Source organism: Rhinopithecus roxellana, chromosome 18, assembly GCF_007565055.1.
Source record: "Rhinopithecus roxellana isolate Shanxi Qingling chromosome 18, ASM756505v1, whole genome shotgun sequence".
Classification (NCBI taxonomy): Eukaryota; Metazoa; Chordata; class Mammalia; order Primates; family Cercopithecidae; genus Rhinopithecus; species Rhinopithecus roxellana.
In genome coordinates this window covers 69,263,785-69,283,529 of record NC_044566.1, presented here as the reverse complement: position 1 = coordinate 69,283,529, position 19,745 = coordinate 69,263,785, and the positions used below count along the sequence as shown (strand labels likewise).

General features: G+C 36.4%; 1 protein-coding gene across 3 annotated transcripts in view; it reads right to left on the bottom strand.

Moving 5' to 3' along the window:
* CDK8 (cyclin dependent kinase 8) overlaps nucleotides 1-19,745 on the bottom strand; it is a 152,175-nt gene that overhangs the window by 51,217 nt on the left and 81,213 nt on the right. For all 3 annotated transcript variants that reach the window (XM_030922241.1, XM_010360186.2, XM_010360187.2), the window contains exons 2-4: nucleotides 19,508-19,583; nucleotides 7,258-7,368; nucleotides 2,904-3,044 (exon numbers count right to left, since the gene is read on the bottom strand). Coding sequence is in view for 2 of the 3 variants with exons in the window: in XM_010360186.2 (XP_010358488.1) it covers nucleotides 2,904-3,044; nucleotides 7,258-7,368; nucleotides 19,508-19,583 (328 nt within the window). In the remaining variant the exon portion in view is untranslated. The remainder of the gene's footprint in view (nucleotides 1-2,903; nucleotides 3,045-7,257; nucleotides 7,369-19,507; nucleotides 19,584-19,745) is intronic.

Genomic DNA, 19,745 nt, shown 5'->3' with positions numbered 1-19,745 from the left:
TCAGCCTCCCAAAGCGCTGGGATTACAGGCATGAGCCACCGCGCTTGGCTGACCAATGTTCTTGAGAGTTAATATCATATTACTACATATATTAGAATCAAATGTAGCTATTGTTCAAACACTATAAACATCAAAACTTTAAAGCCTTTTCAGTTGGCAGGAAGGTGCTCACATTTTAAAATGTACATATACGGTAAATGAGTTTTTCCTTCAGAATTTGAAAGGTGGGCATGTGAACCAGTAGGATCTAGATTAGAGGCAAAGGCTGTCATTTTCATGAAACAATGGTTCAGTGGACTTCTGTGTGCCTGAGATACACAGAAGGGTCAGACGTTTATAAAGAACACTAAGAAGTCATGCACAGAAAATACGGAAAATCTCACTCAAATATGGAAATCAAAGAAGATAGCAGTAGACACCGCAGAACTTTTTGGATTAATAAACTTTAAATAATGGCAAGAGGGATGGAGGAGTAAGAGTGATTTGCCTCACTGTAGAGAAATATTTTATTACTGAAATTGTTCAGAACTGTCAGCATATGGTGACAATAAAAAGCAACTAACTTTTAGTATGCTTTATTATTATTTTTAAATCATCTACAGACAATGCATCCCTTGTCGCCTATATTAGGGGGCACCGATCCTTCCACTCTCCGCCACTTAGTACACTACTAACAGAGCCTTCTGAAATGATTGGTTCTACACTAACCCTATGTCAAAGAGAATCTACTTAAGGTGCATTAGTAGGAAGAGCTTTACCATAAGAGAGATAAAAGAAACTTGGTATCATAATTTTCACTACTATACTTAATACTACTCTAAGTGGCTTAAGTATATTTATATTATTACATGAAATTTAAATATTGGTTTTAAAAATCAGTCTGTATTTACCTAATATGCATATGTACTTCAAGTGAAAAAATAATTTACAAGAAAAAGAAAATGTAGACCTATCTTAGCATAACTGACTCGATGGGGAAAAACATGCCCTTTAGCCACAGTTTTTTCTTTTAGAGATCATAAAAAGGACAGGTAGCTCAAAAGTAGAAATGTTTTTCCCTAATTTGACTCCACCCCAATGGCCAAAATTTATTTTCAGCTTCATAAAATGCCAAAGGATTTGCCTGATTTCTGTTATGTAAATCTATTTTTTGTTTTGTTTTGTTTTTTAGAGATGGAGTTTCGCTCTGTCGTCCAGGCTGGAGTGCAGTGGTGCCATCTTGACTCACTGCAACCTCCGCCTCCCACGTTCAAGTAATTCTCTGCCTCAGCCTCCAGAGTAGCTGGAATTACAGGTGCCTACCACCACACCGGCTAATTTTTTGTATTTTTAGTAGAGACAGGGTTTCACCATCTTGGCCAGTCTGATCTTGAACTCCTGACCTTGTGATCCACCCTGCCTCAGCCTCCCAAAGTGCTGGGATTACAGGTACGAGCCATCGCGCCCGGCCTGTAAATCTATTTTTATAAGTAAAATATTCTAACTCTATTAAAAATAAAAGTTTGCATAAAGAAACAAGTTCAACCAAATTTCTGCTGTGTTATTGGTCCTACTCTAAATGCTTTGTAGGTATGAGAACTGGAGATAAAGTAACTAACTAACATTAAATGTGCTACAAGGCAATTTCCTAAAGCTAGAAGAAAGAAGTAGAAACTGTGCCACTGGAACAGCACATTTGAAGGCCAGAGACTGAGCTCACTAAATTCGTGAAGAACATCTTTGCGAGAGACCAGATGGGCTCTGCCTCATGGCCTACAGGATATTTCCTTTGTATACAGGTGATTAGAGACAATCATCACTTTCAGTATTATGTTTATATTTGTTTGAAATGAAGGTGCCGTTATAAATATTATAGTTACTATCTTTACAAAGAAAAGAACTATAAAAGCAATGTAATTATGTAGTAAGAAAGGGCAATTTGAAGTTTAGGTAACTGAAATCCATGAAAATTTAATGAATAATAATACGCTAGATCAGTGGTCCCCAATCGTTTTGGCACCAGGGACCAGTTTCATGGAAGACAGTTTTTCCACACAGTGGGGTGGGAAGGGATGGTTTCAGTATGAAACGGTACCACCTCAGATCGTAAGGCATTAGATTCTCAAAAGGAGTGTGCAGTCTAGAACCCCCACATGTGCAGTTCACAATAGGGTTCTGCCTCCTATGAAAATCTAATGCTGCCACTGATCTGACAGGAGGCTGAGCTCAGGTGGTAATGCTCACCCACCGCTCACCTCCCGCTGTGTGGACTGGTTCCTACTGGGCCATGGACTGGTCTGTGGCCTGGGGGCTGGGGACCCCTGTGCAAGATGGGTGAAAAAAGGCATAAATGACTTTGACACATTAAATTAAAAAGTCAATTTCTTACGTTTTTAAATTCTTAAAAGTTCAATGCACCTGAATACAGCAAGGCTTCTAATAATATACTTCAATTACGATGAATAAAGGCTGTTGGCCAACAGACTGCTACTAACATAGAGGGGCTTAAAATATAAGCATATTGAATTAACATTTTCCTTTTCTAAAGTGTAAATAAGTATGCAGTAGGCTCCAAAAATTTTATTTTCAAGTTATTATAAATATACAAATTTATACAGTTTGCCTTGCATCTAATAATCAATGTAAAGCAAGTTAATGCTTTATTTATGAAGTTAAAAGGAAACAGAAGCTTAGGAAAACAAACGTGTCTTATTTCACTTCAAAATAAATACCATCTAGTGTATGTCAGAGAAGCAGGATGCATTATATAAAAACACTACTAGGCCATTTTTTGAGAACGTAGCATTCTCACTACCTCTATAAGGTTTGCAGGCCTACATATAGCACTGGTATCTACAGACAACCAGAAAAGTATCCAACTGTAATGCATCTTTCTAGTTTAAACCAATTACAGATCAACTTACCAAATCTCTGTGCAACACCCAGTTAGCATGCAGGTAGTGAATACCATCTAGGATCTGATACAACAGTGACTTCACCATTCCCCGAGGTAACTGAACTGGCTTCTTGTTTGCTTTAGAAGCTCTGTGAAACTTGATTATATGCTGAAAGAAAGAATAAAATATCACCAGAAGCTTAAAAAAAAGGAAAAGATAATTTGATATGTAATATTTTCCTAACAGAAAAAGAAACACTCAGGGATTCCCACAGATACTGAAAATACAATTTCATACTCTGCTGAATAACATAAACAACTTTAAAATTCCCTAATAACTGAGGCTAAAATTCCATTTCCTAATCATATGACAGCATTTCAGGAAGTAAATTATCACAATAAGGAATTAGGAAATACTGTGCTTTTATTTTTACAGCATAATTAAAAATCAATTACTTTCAGAGTATATTTGATTCCTGTTTATCTGGTAGATACAATGAAAAAAAAAAAAAACAAAGTTCAAGAGATACTTCTGGCTGGCTGACATGGCATAGAATGAGAACCTATTTATAACATAGGTTATAAAGAAAGCAAGTGGGGAGATGCTTCAATAAAACACACACAAGCACAAAGAAATGACATGCCAGTTCACAATGGAAAAATGGAAAAATATGAGGGAAAAAAAAACTGCCTTGTACCATCCATCAAAGCTCTCTATGTATAATGTTGTTGGACATCCAGTAAAACAAAGCACAACTTTATACACAGAAAAATTACTTTATAAATAAATGTGCCTTACAAGTTTTTGAAAAGTTTCAAATGCTCTTGATAGGACTCATTTTCTTAATTAGATCACTTTTAAACTGCAGGAAAATCTATAACTTGGCTGCAGTCAACTATGCCTTGCACACCACTGTACATATCCCTGAACCTAATATTGCACAGAGCAGACCCTTGGCCAATATATGTAAGTAAATATTAAGCATGTTCTTGAAATCAGTAAACACAATAAAAATAAGAGATATTTAACATTATAAGTTAACATTTTCACTTGCTATTTTCTTATGATACACAGAATATGATACAAGTAAGGAATAACTAATGATTAATGAGTAAAGGAGCTTTACTCTCCAAGGTAAAATAGATAGCAAATATCCATGAGAAGGTAAAGTGTAGCAGTTTGCACCTATATAGTGTGACTAATCTAAATGAGCAGCATTAATCTACTTTAATTTTCCTCTCAGTCTTTTTTTCAAGGTATTTAATAGCAGGCAAACAAAACAGAGCTACAACAATTTAGTATCTAGACTGTTTTGTCACCTGTCCTAAAATATGATGTGACAATCAAGTCTGTTCTCCTTAAGAAGATTCTTGGGCCGGGCGTGGTGGCTCACGCCTGTAATTCCAGCACTTTGGGAGGCCGAGGTGGGCAGGTATGTAGGAGAGGTAAGGTAATTAATCAATTTCATATATATTTCTTCATGTACACTTTATTAGAGTATTACAAGTGATTTCTTTTACCAACATTTTAAAATGACAAACCCTACTGTCATTTGCTTTATATTCCAGGGCTACATAACAAATGCAAAGTATACATACCATGAAATCTCACCAACGCTTAAGTGATTTTTAAAAATAACTATTTTTATTGCGACTGCCTTGTTACCCTCTGCTGCCTAACCCCTACCAATTCACTTTGACATTCCAATTAAAATAGATAAAGGAGTGGGTTTTAGTAGGCTAAATTATCATTTGTTTTCAATGAAAATGAACATTAAAAATACTTATTTGGCTTAAATAATATTAAGATGATGATAAAGCTAATGAACTATATACACTGTACAATATTACATGCAATAAAATTTGCTAAAGTATAATCATTGTACCTACATGTAAAATTAAATATTACAAACTAGCAGCTAGAAATCACATTGAGTGATATTATACTATCTTCTACACTCTACTGTGGTTTATCACAAATCTTGTTATGAACCAGCCTGGAATATGCCTTAAGTTTAAATTATATGACTTTATTTCTTATGAGGCTCAGTATGGTGAGTGTCCAATTTAATACTGGCCACGCTGATTTAACAGGGTTGATCCGATTAGACTTATTTTAAAATAGAAGAACAGAAGAACCAAAGATTAAAAAAAGAAGAAGAAAAAATTAATAATCAGCATGGACCTTTGAAAGAGTTTCATAAAAGAGAGATTATTTCATGTATACAAAATAAAAAGCATTGCCATGCTAATTTAGTAAATATAGATTAGTATGCAAATCAATACAATGTTTAAAGACATTATTAAATATCATTAAAAAACCAGTACACAGGAGTAAAGTAATTCTTAACGAATTAACACAAGGTAATGTTAGAGGTTTGGTTTACTTGTTTCTTAAACTATAATCTGTATTAACAGATGTTCTTTATACAGATTGGTAAGAATGTAAATTTTGTGAATATGTTTCAAAATTACTTTGGCTATCCTGTTATAGATTTTCTGTATATATATGTGTGTGTATATATACACACACACACACACATATATATATCTCAGTCTTATCTGCAAGGTTAACGTTTCAGATTTTTTTTTAAAACATAAATGTTATATTTAACAAAACAGCAAATTTCATAGTTACCTGAGAGTTCCTCAAATACCAATTTAAAAAATAATCTGCTTAGTAAACCGCAAAATACTGAGGCTGGTGTTTGAATTTCAGCTACTTAGACAAGATTAATTTAAGCTCTTATTTTACAGTAATTTTTTTCAATATAGCATCATTTTCTGCATTGCATTAGATAAACTAATAAACTGGCTGGGCTCAGTGGCTCAGGCCTGTAATCCCAGCACTTTGGGAGGCCGAGGTGAGCAGATCACCTGACATCAGGAGCTAAGAGACCAGCCTGGCCAACATGGCGAAACCCTGTCTCTACCAAAAATACAAAACTTAGCCGGGCTGGAGTGCAACAGCGTGAACAGGACCCACTGCAGCCTCGACTTCCTGGGCTTCAGTCCTATGAATAGCTGGGACCACAGGCGTGTGCCACTGAGCTCAGCCATTTTTTTTTTTTTTTTTTTTTTTTGTAGAGACAGAGTCTTGCCATGTGGCCCAGGCTTGTCTCAAACCCTTTGGCTCAAGTGATCTTCCTGCCTTGGCCTCCCAAAGTGCTGGGACTACAGGTGTGACCCACTAAACTTGACCTAAAACTATTCTTATCACAGGTCAGAAAACAAAGAATAACTAAAAGTCTCAAGAGATATTAAAATTTATTTTCACACCAATCTCATTTTTTAATAGAGCTCTCATCCACAAAGAATTCCTCCAATGCAAGATTATGCCCAATTCAAGTAAGTACAATGCAGTCATGCACTACTTAATGAAGGGATACATTCTGAAAAATGTGTCTTAGGCAATTTTGCAGTTGTGTAAACATCACAGAGTGTACTTACATAAACCTAGATGATAGACTTTACCACAAACCCAGGCTATATGGTATAACCTACTGCTCCTAGGCTACAAACCTGCACGTTACTGTACTGAATAAGGAAGGCAATTGTGACACAGTAGTAATTAAGTGTGTTAGCTTAATTTTCTATGTAAACATAGAAAAGGTACAGTAACAATATGGTACTATAATCTTATGAGACCACTATCATATATGCAGTCCCTAGTTGACAGTAACATTATATGGTGCATGACTATACTATATTGAATTACTGTCAATGAAAATAAGCATTAGGATATTAAATTCAATTGTGAATAGTTAATAATTAATAATAGTTTCCTACATCTGTATATTTCATTAATAAAACTTTTCAACTACAAGATTGTTCCTCAGAAAAACGTTGCTAAAAAAGGAAAGAAAGTATTACATTTTACAGATGGGATAAACTACAGCTTCAAAGCCATTAAAAGACTTGCCAAATGCTATACGATAAATAATGGTAGAACTATTAGATCTCTCCAAAGATAGCATATTCGTCCTCCTACATGAGGATACCACCTTCTCATTTTATATTCCCTTTATATGATGAAATAAAAGGAAATATGCTACTTTTCTATTTTAAAGCAAAATTTTATAGATACTACAGTTATTTTTCATGTCATCAAAAAACTATATGAAGCAATATTGAATAGTTGTTGAACACTCCTGAGATTCTATTGTTTTCTTTAGTATCTGTTAAAAGATCAAACTGACAATGTTGAAAAGCAATAATACAAAGTCAAACACTCTAGCCTTGGTAATGCCACCAACCACACTCTATGAGGTTACTTTTATTTTAAGAATGTAAGTCTCATAATAAGGGGAACACCTAATTGGTTTTAGTGACTCTTAACAATCACTAACTGTTTGCTCATGTCTGCCAGCAATTCACCTTACCCAGAGGTCATGTTCAGCATAGTCAAACAGAAGCCACACCTTCCTATCAGCATGAGACAGAAACACCTTTTGAAGAGAAATGACGTTTGGATGCTTAAGCTCTCGAAGTAACTGCAAAACAAAGGAGATCCATTAACAATTTCTGTCACAAAAATAATGCTAAAAACCCCCACACCATTTGTAATTCAAAGGCAATACAAACCCACGGGTAATCAATCTTAAAAATCTAATAAGCACCTACGCAATTTTGAGACAGATACTTCAGTAACAAATGAGAAAAAATCTGTGAGGAAAAGACACTGAACAGGTATATCTGAGTAAATCCATTTTGTTGTTGTTTGGTTGGTTATTTTAACTTTTTGATTGTGGTAAAATACATATAACATAAAAATGACCACTTTAATCATTTTTAAGTGTACAATTCAGTGGCATCCTATAAGTATACTCACAATGTTCTGTGATCATCACCACTATCCATTTTAGAATTTTTTTTGTCATCCCAAACAGGAACTCTGAATCCATTAAACCAGCGGTCCCCAACCTTTTTGGCATCAGAAACCAGTTTTATGGAAGACAAATTTTCCATGGATAATGGGGTGGAAGTGCAGGGCTAGGGCTGGGGCTGGGGCTGCGGAGAGGGGTGGATGGTGGATGGTTTCAAGATGAAACCGTTTCACCTCAGATCATTCATTAGGCATTAGATTCTCAGAAGGAGCACGCAACCTAGATCCTTCACATGCGCAGTTCACAACAGGGTTCAAGCTCCTATGAGAATCTAATGCCGCTGCTAATCTGACAGGAGGCAGAGCTCAGGTGGTAATGCTCGCTTGCCTGTGGCTCACCTCCTGCTGTGCGGCCCAATTCCTAACAGTCCCGGTGCTGACGGGACCCACGAATTACACGATAACCCCACTGCCTTTTTCCCCAAGGCCCTGGTAACCTCTACTCTACTATCTGTCCCTAAGAATCTTCCTAATCTAGATATTTCATGTAAGTGGAACCACACAATACGTATCCTTTCATGCCAGGCTTACTTCACTTAGCCTGTTTCATTCTTGCATGGATAAATACATTCCACTCTATGCACATCTATATATATATCACATTTTGTTTATCCATTCATCTGTTGATGTCCACGGGTTGTTTTCACCTCTGGTTATTGTGATTAATGCTGTTATGAACATTAGTATATACTATCTGTTGAAACTCCCTGCTTTCAATGCTTTGAGCACAAACCCAAGAGTGGAAATCCTGGATCAAATGATTGCTCTGTGTTTAACTTTTTAAGAAACCACCAAACTTGCAGCTGTATCATTTTACATTCCCATCTGCAATGCATGCGCATTCCAATTTCTTCATATCCTCACCAACACTGGTTATTTCCCCCTTTTTTTCCTTGAAAATTAACATATATCCTAATGAATATGAAGTAGTATCTCACTGTGGTTTTGGTTTGCATTTCCCTAGTCAATAATGGTGTTGAACATCTTTTCATGTGCCTACTGACCATTTGTAGATCGTCTTTGGAGAAATGTCTATTTAATAAGTCTTTTGCCCATTTTTGAATCAGGTTGTTTTGTTGTTGCTGCTGAGTTGTAGGAGTTCTTTACATAGTCTAGATACTAACCCCTTATCAAATATGATTTATAAAACTTTCTCCCATTCTGCAAGTTGTCTATGCTTTGACATCACATAACAATTGAACTTGAAACAAATCTGTAGTTCGTAATCCTTTTTAGAAAATATCAAAGTATTTGCAACATTAGAAGATGCAACATTCATTAACACCAATTATCATATGAAAATTAAGTTCTGCAACCCTGTGAGATACAGTACCTAATTTCAGGCATTTAAATTACATAGTAAAGTTGATTAAAATTTTGTAACTTTTCATAAAATAACAAAGAACTTAAACAGAGAGAAGTATCCAAGGAGAGCATATTTTCATGAGTTTGTGATTTCTCATCTCATAAAAGGATGTTATTTTATTTAAAATATTTTATCTTCTTATCTTATGATAACCAAAGTGGCCTAACAATCCATCCAGTCAAAAAGTACCCCTAACCCTGCCAAGCAAAAACGAAAACGACAAGAAAAGCCTCTCATGAAGCCCGATACTGTCTTTATCAGTTAAAACATGTTTCAACAGTGCCTTCCAAATGTGCTTCAAATACTGGACAGCCAGGTGAGAAAATCAAGATCTTAAAACTTGTAACTTCAGTGCTTTTTGTGAGAACACTGCCACAAAAATAAGAATCAATGTAAATGTAAAGTTAAACACTATATTGGGGGCTTTGAAATGAACTTCAGCAAAGACCATAAATCAATTAAATATTCAGTCACATATTAAAGATTATTCTCTGGTGTGATAATTATTTTATTCAGAAGCAAGATTAAGTTCAGGTTATATTATTTCTGCTTTTAGAATATAATTTTCAAACTTATAAGACTTTAGCAATTATATACCAACCCTCAGAAACCTAAATGCTAGTATCTAAAATTGACCATTCCCTAATTAATAAACAACACAAATAATCTGACAGGGAAAGTCCACACTTTGCGGTAATCCTGGGTCTCCCAGCTGGCTCAAAGAGCCAAAGTTCATGCTAAGGTAGTCTTAATTCTAGTTCAGTGTTTTTCTATTACCTCAAAATTGGAACACACTCTTAAGCTAGACAGCTATTTCAAATTTCTAGTAATTGGCAGGGTGTAAATTATAAAAAACCAACACATTCCAAAGCGTTGGCAAAAGATCTCCACAAGTATTAGAAACCTACATATAAAGTTATTCTTAGTGTCTCCTGAATTTTACCTCCAATGAAAGGTTTCATTTCACTCCTGTATTCAAAAAACTGCAGCAATAATTTGATTAAGCACTTCTCCCAGATGCCAAGTATGGTACTAGGCATGTGACATGTATTATCTCATTTAATCATGAATTAGCCCTGTGAAATCTTTATATAACCCCTATTTTACAAAGGAGAAAACAGGGATTTAAGGAGGTTAAATAATTTGCTCAAGGTTACATTCCTAGGAAGTGGTAGAATCAGCAATTAATAAATTAACTTTTAAAACATAAAGCCAGTACTTGTAACTACTATGGTCTAATAGTAATACCTCCCAAGAGCTAACATCCTAGAGGAATGGATTATGTCTGGATTATGTGTCTTTACAATCCAGAGACATAAATGTCTTAAATATATACCAGGTGGCGAACCTGACAATGGCAGGTACTACGTATTTATTCTCATGGCTGCATGGCCAGCTCCTAGCATAATGCCTGGTACTGCAGAGGCCCTTATTAACTATTTGGTAAACACATGAATAAATGATTGTGTAAATTAACAAAATGTACAACTAAAGAAGGACACACAACCCACTCTTTGGCTTCTGATCTATGAACTAATATCACTGCTTTCTTTATAAAAACAATCTACTTTGTTTTACTAAAATTTACTAAATTTTACTAAAAATATAAAAATTAGTGGCCAGGCACGGTGGCTCACGCCTGTAATCCCAACACTTTGGGAGGCAGAGGCAGACAGATCACTGAGGTCAGGGATTCAAGACCAGCCTGGCCAACATGGTGAAACCCCATCTCTACTAAAAATACAAAAAATCTGTTGGGCGTGGTGGCACACACCTGTAATCCCAGCTACTTGGGAGGGTGAGGCAGCAGAATTGCTTGAGCCTGGGAGGTGGAGGCTGCAGTGAGCTGAGATCACACCAAGGCACTCTAGCCTGGATGACAGAGTGAGGCTCCATCTCAGTATAAAAAATCAAAAGCCAATCTACTTCATTAAATATCAATTTTAAAAAATTAATCTATCTGATTAACCAGATGACAAATCTCTGAGAGTAAAGACTTCATCCTGAGTAAGCAACTACTGCCAGAGTAGTAACAGTGTTATGGACTAAATTGCGTTCCCCCAAAATTCCTATGCGGAAGCCCTAACCCCGTACCTTGGAATGTGACTGTACAGTCACATGCTGCATGATGATGTCACAGTCAGTAACAGACAGCATATATAAGATTATCATGCATTTGAAAAATCCCTATCACCTAGTGACACACAACCTTCATAATGTTGTAGCACAATGTGCATTACTCATGTGTGTGTGGTGATGCTGGTATACATACATGTATCACGCTGCCAGTATCATACAAGTCTAGCAAATATCATTATATGCAGCACACAATGTTTGATAATAAATGCCTCTATAACTGGCTATGTTTTTATTACATTACGCTTTTTATCATAATTTTAGAGTGTACCCCCTCGACTTATTTTTTTAAGTTAACTGTAAAATATCCTCAGGCAGATCCTTCAGGAGGTAGTCTGAAAGGTACTGTTATCCTAGGAGAGGCAGCTCTATGTGAGTTTTGCCCCAAATAATTTTTTTTTGAGACAGAGTCTCATAGTGCCCAGGCTGAAGCGCAGTGGCAGGATTTTGGCTCACTGCAACCTCCATCTCCCAGATTCAAGCAATTCTCATGTCTCAGCCTTCCAGGCAGCTGGGACGACAGGCACGCACCACCACACCCAGCTAAGTTTTGTATTTTTTTTGGTAGGGACAAGGTTTCGCCACGTTGGCTAGGCTGGTCTTGAACTCCTGGCCTCCAGTGATCTGTATGTCCACCTTGGCCTCCCAAAAGTGTTGTGATTACAGGCATAAGCCACCATGCCTGGCCTCCCTGAAGACTTTCTAGTGCGATAAAATGTGGAGGTGGAAGACAATGATATTCATGATCCTAAACCTGTGTAGACCTAGGCTAATGTAAATGTGTCTTAGTTTACAAAAAGAAACATGTATTTGTATGTCCATTGCAGCACTATTCACAGTAGCATGGAGTCAACCTAGATGCCCAGCAACAGTGGACTGGACGAAGAAAATGTGGTACATATACACCATGGAATGCTACACAGCCATTAAAAAGAATAAAATGTCTTTTGCAGCAACATGGATGCAGCTGGAGGCCATTATCCCTAAATAAATTAACACAGGAACAGAAAACCAAATACCACATGTTCTCACTTAAAAGTAGGTGCTAAACATTGGATAAACATGGACATAAAGATGGCAACAATAGATCCCGGGAACTACTAGAGGAGGGAGGGTGAGGTGAGGGGAGGGTGAGGTGAGGGAAGGGGTGAAAAACTATCAGGTAACTATGCTCTGTATCTGGGTGATGAGATCATTCACACACCAAACCTCAGTCACATGCAATTTACCCATGTAACAAACCTACACATGTGCCCCCGAACCTAAAAGGTGAAAAAGTAAAAAACAATTTTTAAAAATAGAAAAAAGCTTATAGAATAAGAATAAAAATATTTTTGTACAGGTGTACAATGTGTATTTTAAGTGTTTTTACAATAGTAAAAAAGTTCATAATGTAAAAAACTTACAGTAAACTAAGGTTAACTGAAGAAAGTAAAATGTTTTATAAAGTGAATGTAGCCTGTATGTAGCCTACGTGTACAGTGCTTATAGTCTACAGTAGTGTACACTAACGTCCTAGGCCTTCACATTCACTCACTACTCACTGACGCCCTGAGCAAGGTCCAGACCTGCAAGCCCCATTCATGCTAAGAGCCCTATACATATAAGTGTACCATTTTTTATCTTTGTTTTGGGGCGAGGGGGCAGGCTTGAATAAGAAAGAATTTGGGGTGAGTCCATAAAGTGAAAGCAAGTTTATTAAGAGAGTAAAGGAATAAAGAATGGCTACTCCATAGGCAGAACAGCCATTTTTTAAGAATCATTTATTCCGTATTTTTACTGTACCTTTTCTATGTTTATTCCATATATTTACCATACCTTTTCTATTTAATATGCTCAGATATACAAATATTTAGCATTGTGTTACAGTTGCCTATACTATTCAGTATAGCAACATGCTGTATAGGTTTGTAGCCCAGAAGCAATAGGCTACACACAGCCTGGTGTGTTTAGGTTCTACCATCTGGGCTAGTGTAAGTACACTCCGTGATGGCAGAACAATGAAATCGCCTAATGACGCATTTTTTCAGAGCATATCCCGCTAATTAAGTGACACATGACTATTACTATTACTATTACTATTACTATTACACATGACACAAACCCTATTACTACTGAATAAGTAAAACACCTTTGTTGGTAGTGGTGTTTCACAGTACACATGACTGTACTTGGAGATAAGGCCTTTTAAGAAGTAATTAGGTTAAAATGAGGGCCCTAATCGAATCTGACTGGCGTCCTCCCAAGAAGAGATGATGAGGACATATAGAGAGACACCAGGAGTGTCTCTGAAATGATCATCTGATGAGACAGGAAGAAGGAGGCTATCTGCAAGCCAAAGAAAGAGGCCTCATGACCGGGCGCAGTGGCTCAAGCCTGTAATCCCAGCACTTTGGGAGGCCGAGACGGGCGGATCACGAGGTCAGGAGATCGAGACCATCCTGGCTAACACGGTGAAACCCCGTCTCTACTAAAAATACAAAAAACTAGCCGGGCGAGGTGGCGGCGCCTGTAGTCCCAGCTACTCGGGAGGCTGAGGCAGGAGAATGGCGTAAACCCGGGAGGCGGAGCTTGCAGTGAGCTGAGATCCGGCCACTGCACTCCAGCCTGGGTGACAGAGCGAGACTCCGTCTCAAAAAAATAAAAAAAATAAAAAAAATAAAAATAAAAAAAATAATAATAATAATAAAAATTAAAAAAAAAAAGAGGCCTCAGAGGAAACTAACCCTGACAGCACCTCGATATTAGGCTTCTAGCCTCCGCAACTACAAGAAAACAAACTGCTGTTTAAGCCACCCAGCCTGTAGTATTTTGTTAGGGCAAATAAAGCACACCAGTACAGTAAGTAACTATTACTACTGAATAGGTAAAACACCTTTGTTGGTAGTGGTGTTTTGTTGTTTTTAGGGAGACACATTAGGAGACAGGTCACTTTGGGATTAAAAGAGAATAGCCACCGAGGATTGGTGATGGAACTGTCTCAGTGGACAATTACCTTGAAGTAAATATTTATACTGAAGAAATTCCAAAAGACCTGGGAGCTGTGCTGCACTTAGCAAGGCTAATATTTACTAAATGCCTACTACATGCCAGGCACTGTCCCATTTTACAAATGGGGAAACTGAAACACAAAGAAATCAAATAACTTGTTTTGGGTCCTACAAGCTAGTAATGTGGCAGAGCCAGTGTAGGAGCCCGAGGAGTCTAGTGAGGTTGTTACTCCTCATGCATTCCTGCGTGTTTGATGCTCTGATGCTGACAGAGTATGCAGGCTTTCCCCGGTGACGAAAAGAACTTCAGCACTACATGACCCTATTTGGAGCCCAGAGCATGTAGATCCTACTTTTTAATACTGTAGAAGTTATTTTTTGCCTTTTTGAAGATTTTGTGTTAAAATATTTTGAAAACAGCCAGGCACGGTGGCTCCCACCTGTAATCCCAGCACTTTGGGAGGCTAAGGTGGGCGAATCATGAGGTCAAGAGACCATCCCGGCCAACACGGTGAAACTCCGTCTCTACTAAAAATACAAAAATTAGCTGGGTATGGTGGCGTGTGCCTGTAGTCCCAGCTACTTGGGAGGCTGAGGCAGAAGAATCGCTTGAACTCAGGAAGCAGAGGTTGCAGTGAGCCAAGATTGCGCCACTGCACTCCAGCCTGGTGACAGAGTGAGACTCCGTCTCAAAAAAAAAAAAAAAAAAAAGAAAAAAAAGACAACAAAAGGTTTAAAAATACTCATATAATAGTTTCCATCACAGAAACCATCTATGTTTTCCCAATTCTGCTAGGAGAAAAAAAAAAATCTTATTTTCTGAGTTCTAAGATTACCATTTTGACTACGTAATTCACCATAAATTTAAATACAATATCACATTTAATTTGAACTTTTACAGTATAAATATATAAAAAATAAATTAATACTTCAAACTGTGTCTTCTCAATAAATATCACAATGGTGAGAAAATGGGTTTAAAAAGCCTAATATTCACAAAACTATATTGCATTCTAACATTAAAATTTCATAATATAGCAAAGATAAAAATAAATTCTAAATTTATAACATGAGTATGGTGACAGTTGACTTGAAATCACTGTTAAAAAAAAATAAGGAAAACAATTCCAAATTATTTAAATATAATTAAACCTGTGAAGCCTTTTTCAACCAAATTCTTGCAAATTGATAAAAACTGAGGTATGCTTGGTCAGGTACGATGGCTCATGCCTGTAATCCCAGAACTTTGGGAGGCCAAAATGGGTGGATTACAAGGTCAGGAGTTTGAAACCAGCCTGATCAATATGGTGAAACCCCGTCTCTACTAAAAATATAAACATTAGCTGGGCGTGATGGCATGCACCTGTAATCCCAGCTACTCAGGAGACTGAGGCAGGAGAATCACTTGAACCTGGGAGGTGGAGGTTGCAGTGAGTGAGTCAAGATCGTGCCACTGCACTCCAGCCGGGGCCACAGAGCAAGACTCTGTCTCAAAAAAGAAAAAAAACTGAGGTATGCTTAGGTTAAAGTAGAGGTGAGTAGAAAAGTAAAGTCCACAGCTTTACCGCTGCTTCCCCATCGCAACTGTAAGGCAGCCTTGTGGAACACTGATGATCCCCCTATATGCAGTTTGAAAAATGTCTACACTAATGGAATTACGGCTCATAGGAAATTCCGACAACGTATAAGACAAACCACTCACAAAAACATGAAGATGAAGATATGCGATGCTCTTTGCTTTTAGAAGAAATTCTCAGAGTTCCTTCTTCTTCCCCTCCCTTCTACACTTACTTACAGAGCAAGGACTATACACCACACCTAACACACACTGGGGAAGAAATGCGCTGCAGTCTAGAGGGTTGGCGGAACAGATGACAAAGTAAGTAACCAAGCACAGAGATGAGAAGAGCCCCTCATAATTGCATTTGTAATGAGTGTTATATTGAAGAAACAAACCAGGTGTAATCATAGAGAGTTAATGGAGGTGAATGCTGGGGACACAGGACTTTTTCGAGGAAGAATTAAAAAACGGAAAGAGGAAGGCCTGATAAAAACTTGCCAGAAAAAATGGGAATTATTTCATTCTTAACTTTTTGTTATACAAATTTCCAAACTAAATAAAACAGAATATTAAAACAAACCCCTATGTACCACCAGCCACTCACAGCCAAACTTGATTTACTTATACTAACATCCACCCTCCCAGCCAACCCTGGATTACGTTGAAGTAAATTCCAGTTATTGTATCATTTTACCTATAAATATTTCAGTATGTATCTCTAAAATACAAGGTCTCTTTTCTCTGACAACAATGAAAATAAATTAGATCAGTAACAGTAAGTTATCTAGAAATACCTCACATGTTTAAAAATTAAGCAATATAATTCTAAATAACTCATAGATAAAAGGAAAATTTCACAAAGAAAATAAAATATTTTGTACCAAATTAACAGAATAAGAGAAGAATTATATGGTTGTTTTTATCCATGTAGAAAAAAGCATTTGATAAAATTCAATATCATTTATGAAAAAAATTCTTAGGAAACTAGCAATATAACTTCCTAAACTTGATTAATAGCACCTATGAAAAACGCACAGCTATCATTACACTGAACAGTGGAAGTGGAAACATTTTCCTCACAGTTGGGAATAAATCAAAGACACCGGCTCTCACCTCTATTCAACATTGTGTGAGATGGCCTAACCAATTCAGTAAGAGAAAAAAAAGAAACAAAAGCAGAAATATGGAAAAAAGTAAAAGTATTCCTATTCATAAATGACATGATTATGTAGAAAAAATCCCAAGGAATCGCCAAAAACCTACCAGTGAATTTAGAAATGTCTCAGGATATATACCACACCATATATATATTTTTAAGTAAATAAATAAATAATAAATAAAATGGAAAGTATATCTTTCTGCTGGCTTGAAAGTCTCAATACTATTATTCTTTGAATGGATCCAAGTTATAATCTCAACAAGCATTGAAAAAAAAACTAATTAGCAGATGTAAAAATTTATATGATAATGCTAAAGAACCTAAAATACCCCAAACAATTCTGACAAAGAATAAAGCTGGTGGCCTTATACCACCTGGCTTCAAGTCTTGCTAGAAAGGTAGAGTAATCTATTGGTATAAGGCTGGACAGAGAGAACAATGGAACGAAATAGAGTCCAAATGTATACTTTCTTTTTTTTTTTTTTTGAGACGGAGTCTTGCTCTGTCACCCGGGCTGGAGTGCAGTGGCCGGATCTCAGCTCACTGCAAGCTCCGCCTCCCAGGTTCACGCCATTCTCCTGCCTCAGCCTCCCGAGTAGCTGGGACTACAGGCGCCCGCCACCTCGCCCGGCTAGTTTTTTGTATTTTTAGTAGAGACGGGGTTTCACCAGGTTAGCCAGGATGGTCTTGATCTCCTGACCTCGTGATCCACCCGTCTCGGCCTCCCAAAGTGCTGGGATTACAGGCTTGAGCCACCGCGCCCGGCCTACTTTCTTTTTTTTGCAAAGGTGCCAAAGAAATTCTATGGCAAAGGATGTTTTCCAAAAATGATGCTACAACTGTACATTCATATAGGAAGGGGAAGTCAAACTCTGTATCACACCACAAACAAAAATTAATTGAGTATATCATAGACTAGAAATTTTAAAACTATAAAGCTTTTAGAAGAAAATATTGGGAAATATTTTCACAATCAGTGGGTAAAGATTTCTTCAGCCACATACAGAAAATAGCCATAAAAGGAAAAATTAGTAAGTAAGAACTTCATAAAAATTAAACATTTCTGCTCATCTTAGATTGAAGAACCATGATCAAGTACATTAAAAGTAGGCTTTCATACTTCTTTCTGTATTTAAGTGCATTTATGGTTATCATGATATATGCAAAGATAATATCTGTTTCTGAACTGAGTTTTGTGATTTTTTTAATAAAAAACATTTTGTTAAAGACTAATAAACAAGAGAAAAGCATGTGAACAGTTAAGTACACAGCTCAATGAACTGTCACATATATAACCCGTGTAACTAGACCCAGAGCAAGATCAAAGAACATTACTAGCACCCTGAAGCTCTGTATTCCCTCCAAGGGTATCAATATCCTGACTTCTAACACCACTGGCCATAGTTCAATGGCTTTTAACTCTTTAAAACTGACGAGTATATACAGAACAGATGTTGAATAACTGACAGTTAACATACAGATACCTGGTCTCAAGATTGAAAAGTATACAAAATGTATCAATTAAAAGAACTACATCTTCCAGCATGGTCTACCTTTGGTTAACAATATCCTCCATCTCACCCCTATTCTTCCCTCATGAAGGTAATTGTTACATGCGTTCCCAAACCTGGAACTTCCTTGATTTTCTACTTTAGTTTAGATGTACACCCTTCTCCATTCCCATATAATTCTATCACAGTACTTGACAAGCTGTTCTTAGATTTATGAGTCTTTTTCCTCAACACCGTGTAAATTATTTTTACCTACTTGAGTTGAAGACTCATTGGTACAGAATCTAGTAAACTTGCAAAATTGTTTAACATTTCCAGGTCATAACAGACTATTATGGCTAAATATAATAGAAGGGCTGAGAGCAACAAAAGCAAAGATTATAATATATATTCTAGAATATTCCGTGTAAAGCCAGAAAAGACACATTTGGACCCACAGTTTTATAACAGTAAAAACTGAAGTAAAATCTCAAAAAGTAATGCTCAGTTTAAATGTATGGATAATTATTAACACATTAACCCAAAGACTACTTCCCTTTGGAATAAAAATGAGATTCTAATCACAATATGGAAAACTATGCTTCCAAAATAAAATGCATGAATATTTACATACTCAAATGAACAGATACAAGCAATGAAAAGCAAATAATACAACCTCATTTTAATTTGACATAACTAATGACATAAGTTTCATTCTATTAAAATAAAAATAGTAATTTTATATGGACTAACATGCCACTTTTACTGCTCTCAATGAAATAACTGGACCCTTTACTATCAGTGACAGCTACTGGGAAAGTATGTATTTATATAAACAACTGAAATTTACTTTACCCCAAATAAAGAGTTTACATAGACAGAACTACATGTTCCCTTTACTTCTCCTTAATAAATATATTTTCCTATAGTTGATATAAAAAATATTCACTAATTTTCAATTAATATGACAAATACAATACAGAGCCTTATATAGTTGGTACTCATAAGTCAGTTGGATAATAATGATAAAAAGAACTTCACTTACTGCTATTTCTCTACATGCCGACATAGAGATCCCAGTTCCTTCTATTTGTTTTAAAGCATAGTCTTTATCATCCTTCCTGTAAAAACAAAGTTATTTTAATATATAGATAAATCTATATTTATGTGCATTTTTATAAAGTAAAATATAAATAAATATAAATCACGTTCAATACACATTTGACATCATTCAATATAATCATACAATGTTGTACAAGGAAAAACTTTTTAGACAACCTAGT